At 34.4% G+C, this 16628-nt stretch overlaps 1 protein-coding gene across 6 annotated transcripts; it reads left to right on the forward strand.

Annotated features, from left to right (window-relative positions):
• The first annotated feature begins 1511 nt into the window (after positions 1-1511).
• LOC143203254 (uncharacterized) lies at positions 1512-14184 on the forward strand. 6 transcript variants are annotated; one of them, XM_076415413.1, is made up of 17 exons: positions 1512-1737; positions 5763-5813; positions 7628-7657; positions 8043-8264; positions 8363-8602; positions 8663-9370; positions 9428-9652; positions 9706-9828; positions 9888-10040; positions 10103-10303; positions 10378-10569; positions 10635-11267; positions 11374-11610; positions 11714-11884; positions 11950-12057; positions 12115-12240; positions 13347-14184. In XM_076415413.1, the coding sequence occupies exons 1-17, from the start codon at positions 1527-1529 to the stop codon at positions 14090-14092; spliced, it is 4377 nt and encodes a 1458-aa protein (XP_076271528.1). In that variant the 5' UTR covers positions 1512-1526; the 3' UTR covers positions 14093-14184. The 6 variants fall into 6 exon arrangements, with proteins under 6 accessions (XP_076271528.1, XP_076271532.1, XP_076271529.1 ...); XM_076415417.1 differs by lacking the exon at positions 11374-11610; XM_076415414.1 differs by lacking the exon at positions 7628-7657.
• The last annotated feature ends 2444 nt before the right edge of the window (positions 14185-16628 follow it).

Consider the following 16628-nt stretch of genomic DNA (forward strand, 5'->3'; position numbering starts at 1 on the left):
AGATAATGGCTATCATATTGAACTGCGTCTTTTGTCATATCAACAACTGCCCCAATAGCAGAAAAGGTGGTTGGTTTTGCATCGTATAGCTACTGAAAACGAAAAGTAGATTCACTGGACAGGAACACGGTTATTATCGATAGTCCGCAATTGCTTGGAGATATCTTCAGCATATGGGTCGTGCAGCATACATGATTTGAGGCAAGCGTTTATTTCATCGCCAGCAGTCGATCTTGGAATGTCTGGTGGAAATTGGCAGTATTTGATTCCAAAAATTACACCAAAAATTCTAAAATCATAGCGCATATCTTTTAATGTTCGATCAAGAGCTTCTAATGTGCGTTAGTGCGTCATTGTGCATTCGTCCCAGATGATGTATTTTGAGGCTATTAAAACTGCCATTGCAGAATGTTTTACAATGTTACATGTCCGTTGTTCAGTAGTTTGAAAATGTAATGGCAATTTTAACGCTGAATACGGCATCGTTCTAACAATGTGGCAGCTATTCCAGAACAAGAAACTGCTACGGCAATTTCAGATCTCGCACGAACAGTGGTCAAAATCAATGACATGAGAAATGCCACCAATAATGGCAATTTTGCATTAAGGCACCACAATCCAGGCATTTCTCCAGCAAGCTTTAATGCCCACAATGCTTGCAAACTACGTCCATTAGCCCAATGCAAACGAAAGGATCCGAGCTGTAGTTAAATGTGCAATCGTATGGAAAGGCTACTCGATTCAAATCAATACTTAAAGTATTTCTTCTTGCACATCGAAGATTATTTCGTTGTGAACTGTTAAATGAGCTCTACGATTTCTCGTTTCTAATTTAGCCGTTTCATGAACTGTCTCTTTTTGCTCTTGTGTTTGAGAAGCACGGCAGAGGGCCCTACTTCACGCCATATTAACGAGGCTCTCTTCCCGAGCAATTTGTCGTTCTTCATCAGTTAATTAATTCGCAATATTTCGTAGCCTAATTGATTTGATAATTGTCATTTTGACACAACATTTTGTGAGGGAAAATATTTAATAATTTTTCAATAGTTATTCTGCTATTCGGGATGGATAACAAATCAAAAACCATGAAAATCGGTTTAGCCGTTCTCGAGTTATAAGTGTTCAAACAAACCCGATTTTGTTTTATATATCAAGAAAGAAAAAAGAAGAAAGAAGAAGATTTAAAATCACTATGTGCTAAAAATTGTATGATAAGAGTATGACTGAATTTAAGATAAAAGCTAAAAGGAAGCAAATGTTATTATAATTTTATGACTGTTAAGTTTATTTGTACAAATTTGTCTTAATCCTTGGCCTTTTTTAAAACAAATCTTCCACGGTTATTAGATACTTAGAAAAAAAGTGCGAATAATAATGATCTAATCGCCTTCTCACCACAAATCGGTGAAAAAAGTGCAAGGGTTTACGCGAATTATTAATAAGCCAGCGCAAAAAAAATCGAGACACAGTTTGTTCCATAAAATTTAAGCGATTCTCTTCTACGAAAGGCGGTGTATCCTGTTCGTATGGCAGCGTCGTCGATCTGGGATCTCCTGCTGACCCGTCGAGACAATCAACCAGTCTTAGACGTTGTTTCTCAACGTTGTATAAATAGGAGGAGAGCATGGAGCGCTAAGTCAGTTGGGGTTTGGTTAATTTGTGAGAAGTACACGGCTGCAACGATGAGAAACATACTCAGCACGTTGGCGTGCCTGTTTGTGATAACAGTGAATCTGTGTAAGTGTCCGGTGGCGCCCTCGAGGATGTTTCAATTTTTTTTCTAAATTGATTGATTCTCGCTTAATTTAAATACTGAAGGACTTGGCGTGTGGTAAAGTAGGAATGATTATAAAACGATATTTTTATTGGATATATTTCAATTGAATGTTAAGGTTGCTACTAATTACCAAAGAAACAAAAACTGAAATGTAATTGCCTATTATATGGTATAGAACTGCAATACACATAATTTATGATTTAATTTTGTGTTTAGTAAATTGTTTCGTATGTACGTACATACAAGCACACATCATAATTAATATTAAACTCTTATTTTCGAGATTCGGGATATAGATGTGTTAAACTGCATTATATTGTTTATTATAATAATAATTATAGTTGATTAAATATTATATATGAATGAAATATTAACTGAAAATAATCAGAATTCATTTTACTAGTTTCAACATTTATAAAAAGATTTCTTGGAGTTTCTTGAAGAACTTAAAAATAAATTTATTTACTTAATAAACTTACAGTAAATTTTTAAATATTTCATTTCCAGAATATCTATATTTATTTCCATATCACCTGACGAACAAATTAATTGTAATTGACTATTTTATCCTTATTGGTACTTATTTTTTAGGGTTTAATTTTAAGTTTTGGTATTTATATTTCTTCTTTATTTTGTGTATATGGCTCATTGTATATAGATATTACGGATTTTACAAAAATTATATAATAAATGGACTGTATAAATACACAAAAATGTCTGTGAATATATATTTATATATATATATATATATATATATATATATATAAATGGTGATAATCGAAATTAACATTTTTACACATATTTCTGAATAGTAACGCTGGTCCGTAAACTTTTTCGTAATTGATAAACACCTCATCTACTAAGTAATATTCATACAATTAGAGAAAATTATTACAAAAAATATTTTAGCTAAATATAAATAACCGATTTTATTTTTTCTGAATATAAATCTGTTTTCAATTATTGAAATTATTTATTTCCACCTTACTTGCCGAATAAATTAATTTTATTGAATATTTTATGCTTATCGATCCTATTTTTTAAGGTTTAATTTTAAGTTTTGGTATTTATATTTAATCTGTCTTTTGTGTATATTTATATATATATATTACGGATTTTACAAAAATTATATATTACATGGATTGTATAAATATACAAATATGTCTATGAATTCCATTTGTATTAATTATGTATACACTTGTTTAAGTTGTGATCATCGAAATTAACATTCTTAGACATCTTTTAGAATAGCATTTTTATTATTCAGGTCCTTCCACTTTTTCATAATTGATAAACACATCATTTACTAAGGAATATTCATACAATTAGAGATTTCAAAGAAATATTTTAGCTAAATATAAATAATCGATTTTATTTTTTCTGAAAATAAATCTATTTTCAATTATGTAAATTACACCTCATCAGATATTTTCACAGAAACAATTAATATTCGAGTGTCATTTAATCGGAATAATAATAACCATTTATACATTATTAAATAACGTACGATTATTCACGTATTCGGTCGTCCTTTTACCATGTTTATGGAGGTTAATAATTTTTTATATACACAAATATAAACCTGATTCATTTTTTTCGGGAAAACCGGTTAATTATCCTACACATACCGTCATAACGAACTGTACTGTGCATGATAATTGGCATCGCCAACGCTCCTCGTCATTTTTTAAAGTCTTGGATCCGTAATAGATCACCTTCCAGCCTTTCTACTTCTTGGTTTTTCGTTCTTGTTCGCTAATTGGATCGATTACGCTCACATTTGCAAACGGTAGGATGTTTATGACTTCTTTTAGTATTCAGGAAGTGAGTTTGCATCCCTCAAGGTCTCAATCGTGATTAATATAATGGATTTTGTATTGGGTGTGCATCTGGTGCACTTTATCTTAATGCCATCGTGATAGTTTCGATGTCAGCTCATGTTATTTATAGTAACTTACATCATACTGCTCTTTACTACTATAGTATATTCCTATTTACTATGCACTCACATTTCATTACTTTTTGTTCTAATAGTGAATTTACAACTTTCTGAAAATCAAAAGCTTTACCTACTAAACTTATTTATATTTAACTCACAGTTATTCATAAATGAATTTTGTTAACACATTACATTATCAATTGACATATTTTGTTATTCTAAAAGAAGAACTGAAAAATGATTATTTTTAATAGAATTACACTAAAGTTCTTTAAGATAACTTGTTCATTAATGACATACATATTGACATACATACGACATAATGATTACATTATAATACATTACTTAATAAAACTAACTTAAAATTTCAGTATATAGATTTGGCATTATAGATTCTTATAGATTTAGCACAATGTTTTATGGTTTAGTTAAGTTGAATATTTGAATATTTTGTTAGGATTAATTATTAGTATTTTCTAGTATTATAAAATAAAGACACTTCTTGATGTCCATTCAATATATGTTAAATTCTCATTGAAATGTCATCAATAATATTTCTTGTGATGTGATACTACCCAATTTACTATTTATCCAACAAAGGTTTTATTTTATTATAATTAATTGAATCTATGTAATTTACGGATTAGTGATATAACAATTTGAAGGTTACTTTACCCTTTTAAATAAATCATATAAGAAAATAATATAGTTCATAGTTTTAGTGGTTGGTAACCACCACTTTTTGATTAAAATACTATTGAATGAAATTGAATAAAACTTTTATATTAAATATTTAATTTATATTATAATGCCGGAAATAGTGGTTTGGAACCCACATGAAACAGGAGATTATATATAAATTTATATGTATATATAAAAATGATTTATAAATATAATAACAAATTATGTAATAATATTAAATTATTATTTTAAATATGAACAAAACAGCTTTCTGTTACAAGATCCATATGAAAATATGTAAAATGAATTAGGAATTTTGCTTTTTTCAACAGTGAAGTCGTTCTATACTAAAATGGTTTAATAATTCCAATTGTTTTATTAGAAACTCTGGAAGTCCAATATAGACTAGATATAGACTAACACATGTTGTACTAGCTAGCAATGAAAATAAATTTAAAAATATTAATTAAAACACCAAAGGTTATTTTCCAAACTGGAAGAGAAATGTGTTTTTAACACGTAAACGCCAGAAAGTATTTAACACTAATTTGAATGTTTATTCAATTTCACTTCATAACAGAATCGATGATTATTTCAATATTTACGGTGGATATTTTGTAATCCATTAGTAATTTAATTTTCATAAACAACAGGGTGGATAGATTAAATATTGTAAAAATATCTACAGGAAGTATGTGCATTAAAGGTATTAAGATTTACATAAAATTTACATAGTTATTAAATGTTGATAACTTTACTATCTGCGCCCTCTGTCTGTCGTTTTTTTTAATACGTAATATTTAGTATATAAAAACCTTAACAGATGGCGGTTTAATTAATTTTTTAACTGTTTATTTTTAAATTTAAGCTTGTTTTTAGTTTGTCTCTTATATATTACTTCTTTTATATGTCTAAGCCTGTAATCTCAACGCGTTATAGGTAGACAAATAGGTATAATGACATTGTGTTGTATATTCAAATCAGTTTTTTTTATTAAGAAACTACGAATCTAATAGATTATATTTATGGAGATGTTTTTTTTTATTTTAATGAAAAACTTGATGATAAACAAATCAGGCTATGTAAATTAACGTCAGATTAATTTTAAACCTTTCTACCATAATAAACGTGTCTCATCGAACCGGATTCGACAAACTAGTTTATTGGGATTCGGTCGCCGCATACTATGTATTTTATTTAGCGTAGAATATCGAATCGCGTTCATTTTTTTAGTCATCTCTCAGGAAATTTACATGCAATAAAAATTAGTTGTCCAACTACCCACAGAACCAGTACCTCAGATGCAAATTTAATGATAATTTAACGATTTTGAGTTGAATTTATATGAGTATTTAATTTTTTCAGCATCCGGTTATAGTGTAAAAGGTGGCGCTGGAGCTGTCAGTGGTTCTTTTAGTAAGTATCTCTTTAAATTATTTTTTTTATAATCATAATAAACAATGTATAAAGGCTGTATATCGATTTTGACGTATTTTTCAAAAATTCTACAACTTTTTTAATGAAAAAGTGTTTATACAGTGTATCTGCTGGGAAGCTATTACAAAATTTTGGCAGGTTTTATTATATAACACAAAATATTTTTCTTCCATTCCACTAGCTGAAAGTGTAAAAGTGTAAATATTACGAAAGTTTCATTAGAAGCGAGTGCAATATGACTTGTCAAATTCTTTTTGGATCTGAGCCAGACTTCGGCAAGAGGATGCTTCTTTCCACTGCTAGTTTGACCGATCTGTTCCGATCATCATCATAAAGATCATATAAATAATTCTAAAAAAATAGAAGACTAACATTGTCTGAAATCAGAACGGTTGCGGACGATAGCCCACTGTGAAGAAATTTGGTGAAGAATGCGTTACCAACAGCAGCGTATTAGTTGAGAAGTAAACACTTCTTACTAAAGACACCAAAAATTAACTTTTAAATTCCATTGTTAATAATGCCTTAATCTGGAAGAATATATCTGTAAAAATTAAGTAAAATCTAATATGTAAATATATAAACAAGTTTGTATTCATAGTTTTAAAAAGTAGAAAGGATTTTTTTATAGTTTAAACAAAAATGGTGTTTCGAATATCACAACAAAACTACTTTAAATATTACTGGTCAGTCGCACTTAAAAAAAAGAATAAATATGAGCAAAATAGCAAAATTTGATAACACAGGTCTGACAAAAAACCTAAGGGCTGTTTACATTTTGTGGCGCTATCTTTATGTTTGGACGTATTGAATCCTAAGATGACTTCCTTTTTTCAACGACACGTTTCTTGACAATTTGGGTAACTATGATTTATTACATTAAAATTAAAGAGAATAAACTAAAAAAATATTATTTTATTTACAAATAGTTAAGGATATATACTCCTCTTTTTTCATTTTCGCATGTAGGAAGCATCTGAAACAAATCTTTGAAGGTTTCAACAGTACTCTGATATTATTGAGATGCTCTGTTTTCCTCGGTATCTCTTCTTTATGTCTTTAATGATTTACTGAAATCGTTCACCTTGATTTTCACTTATATTTCTCAAAAATCCCGGAAATTAGTTGAGATGGAAATGAACATTAGGCAACTTAAAGCTTGAAATTAGTTTAGCCTTCTTTTGATGATTAATTTGTAGTTAGGTTTTTTATGATTGCCTGACAATGTTTCTAAAAGCGTGATGATATTTGTCAACAAAAACACCTTCCTTCATCTTTGCTTCCGAGGGTCTAGGTACTATAAGTAACTATATATTGGCACATTTCATCTTTGGGAAGTTATTTTATAAATTACTTCATCAATCTCAACTACACATATAGTTGATAGCGATGATAAAAGAACTTTATGTGGAGGTACCAATTTTTCTTGAGACGTTCTTTTCATTAACTTTAAACTCTCCCGGCGGCTAATTCGTTTTTGTCTAACGATTTGCACGTTTTCTGCTCCACCATGTTGTCTGAGGGAATTAATTCCAAGTTCCTGTAGGTTTTTTTTGAGAGGTACGTAATGACCCACAGGCATGTAAACATAAAACCAACAATAAACAATTCCTGGCATACTTTTTCATATTATTTCCGCACGCCAAAATACATAGTAATCAGTTCTCCAACAGCTTTTTAGTTGCAGACCTGTATAATTAGCTAAAATTAATTCATAGTCCTTATTGGGTTGTAATGAGATTTCAATTTACATTTTTCAATACCTTCGAAATTAACACTTATTGTTTTTACAGGTTCCTCGCATTCTTCATCTTCGGCAGCAGGTGAGTCCCATCAATATTTCTTAGTACCAATTTAAAAAAGTCTGACAACATCTGTTAAATTTTATAATGTTAGATTGTAATCGCTTGTTTTATTTTGTGTTAGTACAAGATGCTATTTATCAAACTCGTTCCGTCTGACAGCACTTTATGTTTGCCTGTTAAGTTTTAAAAGTCACCTTAATTTAATCAAATTTATAAACTAGTCAAAGAGCAGTTACCTTTAGATATTCGATTGTTCATTGTTTTGTACACTTTTTATTTATGTCTGTGAGAAGGATGAGTTCATCGAAATATATGTTTCTTTATGTAACATTGTTTAATGATTTATCACTGATCTTTATTAATTAACAACCAATTAACATCATGTTTAATATCGATAATTTAGCTTTCAGTCATGCAAGTTCGAGTTCCTTCTCTGGTAGTTATAATGGCGACCACCTGGGAAAGTTGCAGGACTTTCTTCATGCCGGAGCTGGTAGTCAAGCCGTAGCTGGCGCAAATGCTGGAACAATTGCAGGAAGTCATGCTGTAGCCGGTGCTTCATCTGGCGTAGCAAGTGGTGCTGGATCTCTCGCAGGAAGCAGCGCTGGAGCACAGTCTGGAGCAGGTACTATTATCAATGATTAAAATGAACTAATATTAATAATTAGAGTTTCTTACATTAAAAACGATTATAATTAAATGAAAATTATATTTATTTTTTAGCTATAAAAGGAGGTGCCTCTGAAGTAGGAGGTTTCGGATGTTCGGGAGTATCAGGCTGTGGGGGAAGTGGTTCTTACGATTCGAATGCGATCAGCGGTTCTTCCGCTCCAGTTGGATCTGGCAATGACGGATCATACAAAGTTATAAACTCCGGAAAATACCAAACTGGTTATCAGGCTGGAATTAATGGCGCTGGAGCTGCTCCAAGTGGAAACTATGTATCTGGTGTAGGTTACTCAGGTAATTATTTTTAATTTTACTGTGTTTTAGATTTATAACGTGTTTATTTGAAATTTTTAGGAAGTGGCGGCAACGCTGTAGGCTCAGGTTGCTCGGGTAGTGCCGGCTGTGGAAGTGGATCTTCATATAATAGTGGTAACAAGGGCAATTATTTCCAAGGATCATATTCCCCTGGCGGTTGTATTTCGTGTAAAGGACCGTTTCCGGGACCAAGTGGCAGCATTCACGATTATAAATTGGCATCTGCAGTTAGTACCGCCTCGAGCGGTGCTACTACTGGTTCATCTGGGTCAACTATTTATCAATCAGGAGTAACACCAACCTTACCAGGTTCGGCTGGTAGTATTTACAGTAGCAAACCTGCAACAGGAATTTCACATAATTCTGGTGCATCTGCTGTCACTGGCTCTACATCTGGATCTGGATCTGAATCAGGATATGTTTCTCCAGCTCTAATTTCTAGTTTTCCTGGATCGTCTGGCAGCATTTACGACAGTAAACCTGCAAGCTCAGTACATGCTTCTGCTGGAGCTGGAGCAGGTGCTAGTGGCGGTAGCGTGGCAAATGTCGGATCTGGATCGTACAATTCTGGTTCCAGCGGTGTTTCCAACATCCCATCTTCTCACCCCGTCGTTGGTCCAGCATGTAGTTATACACCTGGATCACCAAATAAATGCACTTCTTCGTCACAAGTACCAGTCGCAGGCGGTAACGTTGTAGTTGTACCGCTCGTACCTGTTGTTTCGGTAGTTCCAGTTCATAGTACAGGTATGGAACGCTATTATTTGTGATTATCTACATGTACTTAATGCTTTGCATGTTCAGGATCTGGTTACACAGGATCTGGCACGATTACAAATACTCCCGTTTCTCATCCAGTTGTTGGACCTGCATGTTCCTACAATCCCGGTTCCCCAAATAAATGTGGTTCCGCATCATCGGGCAGCTCTGGAGTAGTTGGTGTACCAGTACTTCCAGGACCTTCGGGAAGTATCTACGATAGTAAACCTGCTTTGTCAGGATCTGCTAGTGGACACGGCGCTGCGAGTGGTAAGAAGTTTTTAAAATAATCATTATGTTTATTAATTCTCATTCGTAATCAGGCTCAAGCACAAATTCATACGGAAGCTCGGTTAACACTGTCCCAGTTGTACCTTCCGGATCTGTTGGAAACGTCCACCCCGGTAAACCATCAGGTTCAGCACATGGTATCAGCTCTTCCAGTGGTAAGTTGTATCTTTTAGTAGGATTTCTACATACACATAATTCTCGAAATTTGTTTCAGGATCCGGAAGCTATAGTGGATCTAGCGCAGGAGCAGTAGCAGGATCGTCTTCCAGTGGCAATGCAGCTCCAATTTTTCCAGGGCCATCCGGTAGCATTTATGATAGCAAGCCAGCATCATCGGTTTCAGGACAGGGTAGCAGTTCGTCAAGCGGTAAGAAAGATTATTTAATACTTAATGTAATTTATGGTATGCTATTTTCGAAATAATTGTAGGATCAGGAAGTTACAGTGGATCTGGATCCGGATCAGTAGCACCATCATGCAGTTACACTCCGGGCGCACCAAATTATTGTGGCGGATCTTCATCAATTCCTAGTGGTGGCGTTGTTCCAGTTTTACCAGGGCCTTCTGGAAGTATTTATGATAGCAAGCCAGCTTCTTCGATTTCTGGACATGGCAGCAGTTCATCAAGCGGTAAGAAATATCATTTAATATTTAATAATGTAATTTATGGTTGAAAATACATAAAATAATTCTTGTATCATCAGGAACTTATGTTGGATCTGGCTCTGGATCAGTAGGACCATCATGCAGTTATACTCCAGGTTCTACAAACTATTGCGGCAGACCATCAGGTTCCAGTGGTAGTGGAATTCCAGTTTTACCGGGACCGTCTGGAAGTATCTATGACAGCAAACCGGCAACATCAGTTTCTGGACATGGCGGTAGCACCTCAACTGGTACTATTAATTATGATCTATAAAATCGGTTATATTTTTACTTCACATGCTATTTATTATTATAGGTTCCGGAAGTTATGCCGGAGCTGGATCTGGCGCTGCCTCTGGATCGGCTGGCCCAGCGTGTAGCTACACCCCAGGTTCTCCAAATTATTGTAAGGGATCTCCAGCGGCTCCAAGCAACGTTATTCCTATCTTACCGGGACCTTCTGGTAGTATCTATGATTCTAAACCCGCCATTCCATCTGCGGGTGTATCCGCTGGAGCTACATCTGGATTTGGATCCTACCAAGGATCTAGTGCTGGTTATACCTCTGGAACTCATGGCAGTACAAGCGTAACAGGTTCTTCGGCTGGATCTGCGGCTGGGGCTCAAAACACTATTGGATCAAGTTCTCATCAAGGTTCCGTCATAGGATCAGGATCATATCAAGGATCTACCATAGGTTCAGGTTCTTATCCAGGAGCTACCACCGGAGCAAGCTCTTATCCAGGAGCTACTACTGGAGCAGGCACTTATCCAGGAGCTACCACTGGAGCAGGTTCTTATACAGGAGCTTCTACTGGAGCAGGCTCTTATCAAGGGTCTAGCACAGGATCGGGTTATTATCAAGGAGCCACGACCGGATCAGGTTCTTCCGCAGGATCAAGTTCAGCATCTAATGGTGTTTCTGGTGTAGGAAGTTATCAAGGATCAGGTAACGAAATACGCATAATATTTCTGTTATACTATTTCTTCAACTTTTTGTGCACACTTTTTATGTACACCTTTTTTCTGCTATGTCTCTTTTCCTTTCACTTTAGGTTGTGTAACATGTAAAGGTCCTTATCCAGGTCCCAGCGGAAGTATTCACGATTTTAAGTTAGTCTCGACGATTTCTAAAAGTGAAGCCAGTGCCGCCGCGTCTGCCCATGCAAGTTCCAGTTCACAAAGTATAACTACTGCTAATAATGGAGCTAGCTCTCACACTATCTCAAAAAGCGAATCATCTTCAGCTTCCTCCTCCTCCTCTTCTTCTTCTTCTTCTTCGTCAATATTTGGTAATTCTATTCTCTTCTATGTTATTCTATTTTATTTTATTTCATGTATTAATTATAACAATTAAGAATGTCATCCACATTTGATAATCTAATAATTTTTAAGGTTCGACTGTATCAGTTCCATCAATTCATCCCCAAGTTCCCTCAAGCGGCTCTTATTACGTAAATAAACCATCTGAGGTTAACAAGGTACCATTAGTTCACGGATCGCCTAGTTTTACTGGTCAAATCCCTTGTTCAGGAGTGACTTGTGGCACTGGAAGTTCAAGCCAAGGTATATACTCAGTTCTAAAATTTGTTTATAGTGTCAAATTAACATGGTTTTATAATTTTTGGTAGCTGGTAGTTCTGCTGGAGTAGTAGCACCAAAACCAATATACAAAAATGCCGAAAGCGGTGGATACGCAATCAGTAGCAACTCAGCCGACAATAAAGGAGTTGTTGTTGGTAATTATGGATATATAGTAATACATTGAACAGGAAAAAACTTTGCGTCACTTGTAGGTCCCGGAACCGGTCACTTGTCTCTTGAAGATAATCATTTCGGTAGTCAGGGAGCTTTTGGAGGTTCAAACGCATTCGTTAAAGGCCCAGCTGTAAAAGAAAGTTCTGGAGTAAAAGGCGTAAAAGGTTAGTACCTTATTTCTTACGAAATGATCAGGAAAAACAGTATCACAGTTTGTGATACCAAGGTTATTATAATATAAATCAAAAAGGGATTGAGCTTAGTTTATATAAAATACTACCTGACCAGACAGATGCTGTTCTGTCTGAGCTACGAATATTCAATTCGAGCTGAAACAAATAATTTATTAATTAATAAAACAGTATTTATTGCAAAACTTTTTTGATTCACAACATTGTTCGTTTTGTGTTCTGGCGCTGAAATAAATAATGTTGATGGTTTTTTATCTTTTAAACGAAAACTTTCACAATGAATCAATAATTTAAATTTTTGTTTGATGGTTACCAGCAAATGATTAATATAAGTATGATACGATATACTTATAATATGCTCACGAAGGTAGTGAACGATGGAACTGGCGTAATTTTTGGAAAAACGTTTTTAATATCAATGATTTTGCCAATAATTCGATCGCAAAATCGAATTGCAGTTTCATTTGCTTTATCAGGTATTGCAGCTACGTTGTTGAGAAGCGGTTGAACAGATTATTCAGCATTTGAGCTGCCGTTGAACGTGAAGGGTAATGAAACTCAATCTAGCAACCTTTCGAGGAGTTATGTAATAGCCAAAAATGTCTTTGGATGCATAGAGAAACGAGAACGTAGAATTTATAATGCTATAATTCTAATAATAATAGGTATTTAGTATAAATTAACAGTTGTGTTTCAAGATAAGTTTTAACATAAACCAATGAAGTTAGTCGCAGTGCAACAATCTAGCGGCTTCATTTCTAAATTTAAATGCCCTGCAATGTGTAGGCACAACATTCATTGGTATACTAACAACGATATTCTGTCAACTGTAATCGATTGCAGCGTTAAAATTGATTATAGCTCGATGTGGATTAAAACATTTCTACATTGTTAATTTTGCGAGTTCGCGGCCTTATCACATCTAGTTCTTGGCATTTTGAAGAATCAATTCGAATGAAATGACAAAATTTACTCTCTTAATAACATATTTCTGTACAACCATGTATATCACATGATAATCTATGAAAACTTATATGCTATAGAATTTATCCAGTAATTATTAATGGTTTATTTTACAGGTGGTTATAAAACGAAAGAATACGCACCATGCACTTCAAGCACATGCTCTGTATCTGGAAGCGGAAGCGGAAGTGGATATGCTACAGGAGATGTAGTCATCCAAAAATTAGACGGAAGCATTGTCTCACCGGTTCAATCCGGTGCTCAAGGAGCCGCAAGTGCTGGCGCGAATGCTGCCGGATCTGGTGATGACACCGTATACGTACATGGAGGTCCGGGATCCGGATGTACCGGAGGGTCGGGTTGTTCTAGTGGCTTCGGAAGCGGTGCTACGTCAGGAGCTTCCTCTGGATCTGGTTCTGGATATGGCGGATCTGGCTGTGATAGTGGTGGTTGCGGATCCAACGGTTTCGGGTCCGGAGCATCGGCAGCCGGTTTTGCTACCGGTCAAGTGGTGGTACAAAAAGGTAGTGGTGCCGCGTACGATATAACCAACGCACAACCATCCGGCTCATTTTCTGGTGCTCAAGCCGGATCATACAGTAGTTCCGGCGGTTCCGGTTTCGGTTCAGGATGTAAATACGGTCTCTGTTCCGGACCTGGATTGAGTGCCCTCGGAGGAAACGGAATTATACAAAACCTGTTCGGATCTGGCGGCCTGTCTGGTGCCAATTATAAACAGGGAGGATCCGGAGCACTTGCTGGATCGGGTAGCGCAGCCTTTGCTTCATCTGGTTCATTTGCCAGTTCAGGAAGTTACTCTGGTGCCAGTTCGCATTCGCGATCTTATTCCAGTAGCTTTTAAATAATTTATTAAGGCATCTGTGACAATAATTTATAAGCCATATTATTTGTGATTCAGTACTGTATGTGTTAAGAATAGATACTTTAAGATACTCTCTATGTTTTATTTACATATAACTTTTTTTGAATACAACATTAACAATGAATGGTACTATAAAACTTTATAGCATTTTATACCAATATCAATATTTATTTAAATCAACCAACTGTTATAACCATAGCAATAGGTAAATGAATTTTGGTCAACGACATAAAAGGGATTTTCGTGTATTATTTCCCACTTTGTTAAAATTTCAGCACTTCAGTGCTGTTATTATTATTCATAATTTTGACATATTATGTAAGAAATTATAATTACTGATGATGAGTATGTTTGTTATTATATTATTATTTATTCTACACCTATCTACATACAAAATAATATTATATATAGTCCAATAATGTTGGTGTTAGGTCAACAAGATGCCGAATACTTCCCTTTGCTTCGACTAAATATAGATATGTCCAATAATGGTATTATTAGTCAAAATATTAAATTCTCAATTAAGCTGAGTTTTGTTAAAGTTTTTTCCTTGGAAATTGCAAGTTAAACGTATCTAATAAAATTGATTTTATATTATTAATCATAATTATTTACTTCTATCCAGCATTCGTATATTGTTTATTGATACATGTTCATTTTAAATCACTTAAAATTAATTTTATTATATATAAAGAATAACACTTTAATGCTTCACGTATATTTATATTATTATGTATTCCTTATACGATTTAAATTTATTATTATAAACATGTTTATAAAAAACGAAAATATTAGGGGAAATTAAAAAACATGAATTAGGGATACCAGGTGGAGAGGGATCAACTTAAAGATAATTTCCGAAGACCTACCTAGCTTGGCTACTGACTCGATCGGCATAATTTTCCTCTTTCTTTTAGGTCGATCAACATAATGATACCGAAACAGATCAAGGTTCGACTTTTTGTGGCCGACATGATCATTTTACGAAGTCAACACAGGAATCAGCTATTGCAGAAATGTTTCTATTCCTTTCTTTTATGGGCAAAAACAAATAGATTATCGTATTCTCCCTACAAATACAACAACATGAATGTTGGCAGGAAGGAATTGCCTTAGAGTGAGCGCTTTATCGACATTAAGGCTTCTACCACAAATAAATTCCATGTAGTATGCAGTTGCCTATCACTAGAATTTCCACCTACTTACATTTTCGGTGATAGATTAACTCCCATGCAACTATCGCCAATTTCTAAGAGAAATTTTAGTTCTCACAGTGTTTGCTCTCTTTTTGATCAAATCAGAACTTCTTTGATTTTCCAGAGTAATGATTATGTGGGCACTGCTTTTAATTCAGAGCTATCAGAACTCCCCTCTTCATCGGGTATATTGACAGTTAAACTGCTAGCCATCTATAAAAGCCTGAAAATTGTACAAAACCTATGAGAAAAACTAATAGTGATCGCTTCTGATTAAATGAGCTTTTTGGGAAGCCTTAGAACAGTTCAACCCCCACACCCATTAATGACACCTATCCGCGAATTAACTACTAATCTGAAAATAAGCGGTGAAACTGTCACATACATGTGGTTCCGCTCTCACGCAGGAATCAGGGACAATGAGAAATCCTCTACTAGTCTACTTTTTTAGGCAACTAAACTCGGATGGTACCTGATGGAGAATTAAGCTATGGGAGGTGAAGAAAGAGTTCTATCAGGGCCCTTACACTGGCAGTATTAGCAGATGTAAGCTATGCATATTTTCACGTCTGCAAATCGACATATGCATTTTTCCTCACTGGAGAGAATCCACCGCTATGTAAGGAGTGAGGATCATCCCTGACCGTTAGATATGTACTAATTAGTCATTACAAACTCAATTGAGTATCGAAGGTATAGCTCGTAGAGGCGATTATTCAACTTGTGAAAGACGATGGAACAGCTTCTTCAGTTACAGAACTTGGAGTTGCTGGTGAACTTATTAGCTGTAACCGGAATACTGCCAAAGGTTTAAAGATAGTAAGTGTGACATTCAAATTCCCCAGATTAAATAAAGGAAAACCAGTTATATTGATTTCAGGTCTGGATTGTCAGGCATTTCATTAATTAATGCGATAGAGCATGAAGAAAAAAAGACCAGAACTTTAGTTTTTACCAGGTACGGTTTTGTGAATGAAGTACTATTTAAATTTTTAGGGGTTATCTGTCCTTCCCCACTTTCCGTCTTCACCAAGCTTAGTCCAGCTTGACTTTTTCTGTTCTCATAAATGAAGAATAATTCAAAAGTAAAACCGTTTGATGATGTAGTAACGGTAAAAACCTGATTGGTAAAGAGCACCGGCTTATATCAGGGTTGTAGGGTTCGTATTATATCACAGATTGTAGGTGCTTTAAATAGTGAAGATGAAATTTAATGCCTTTAATGGATATTATTTTCAATGTTATTGAAGGTTTTTGTAAAAAATAATAAACAACATTTTTATTTTATATGTTATATTATATGTGCTACAAATTAATTC

This window comes from Rhynchophorus ferrugineus, unplaced genomic scaffold (genome assembly GCF_030347505.1).
Source record: "Rhynchophorus ferrugineus isolate W39M unplaced genomic scaffold, kcgeb_rfMv2 rfM9, whole genome shotgun sequence".
NCBI classification, from domain to species: domain Eukaryota; kingdom Metazoa; phylum Arthropoda; class Insecta; order Coleoptera; family Curculionidae; genus Rhynchophorus; species Rhynchophorus ferrugineus.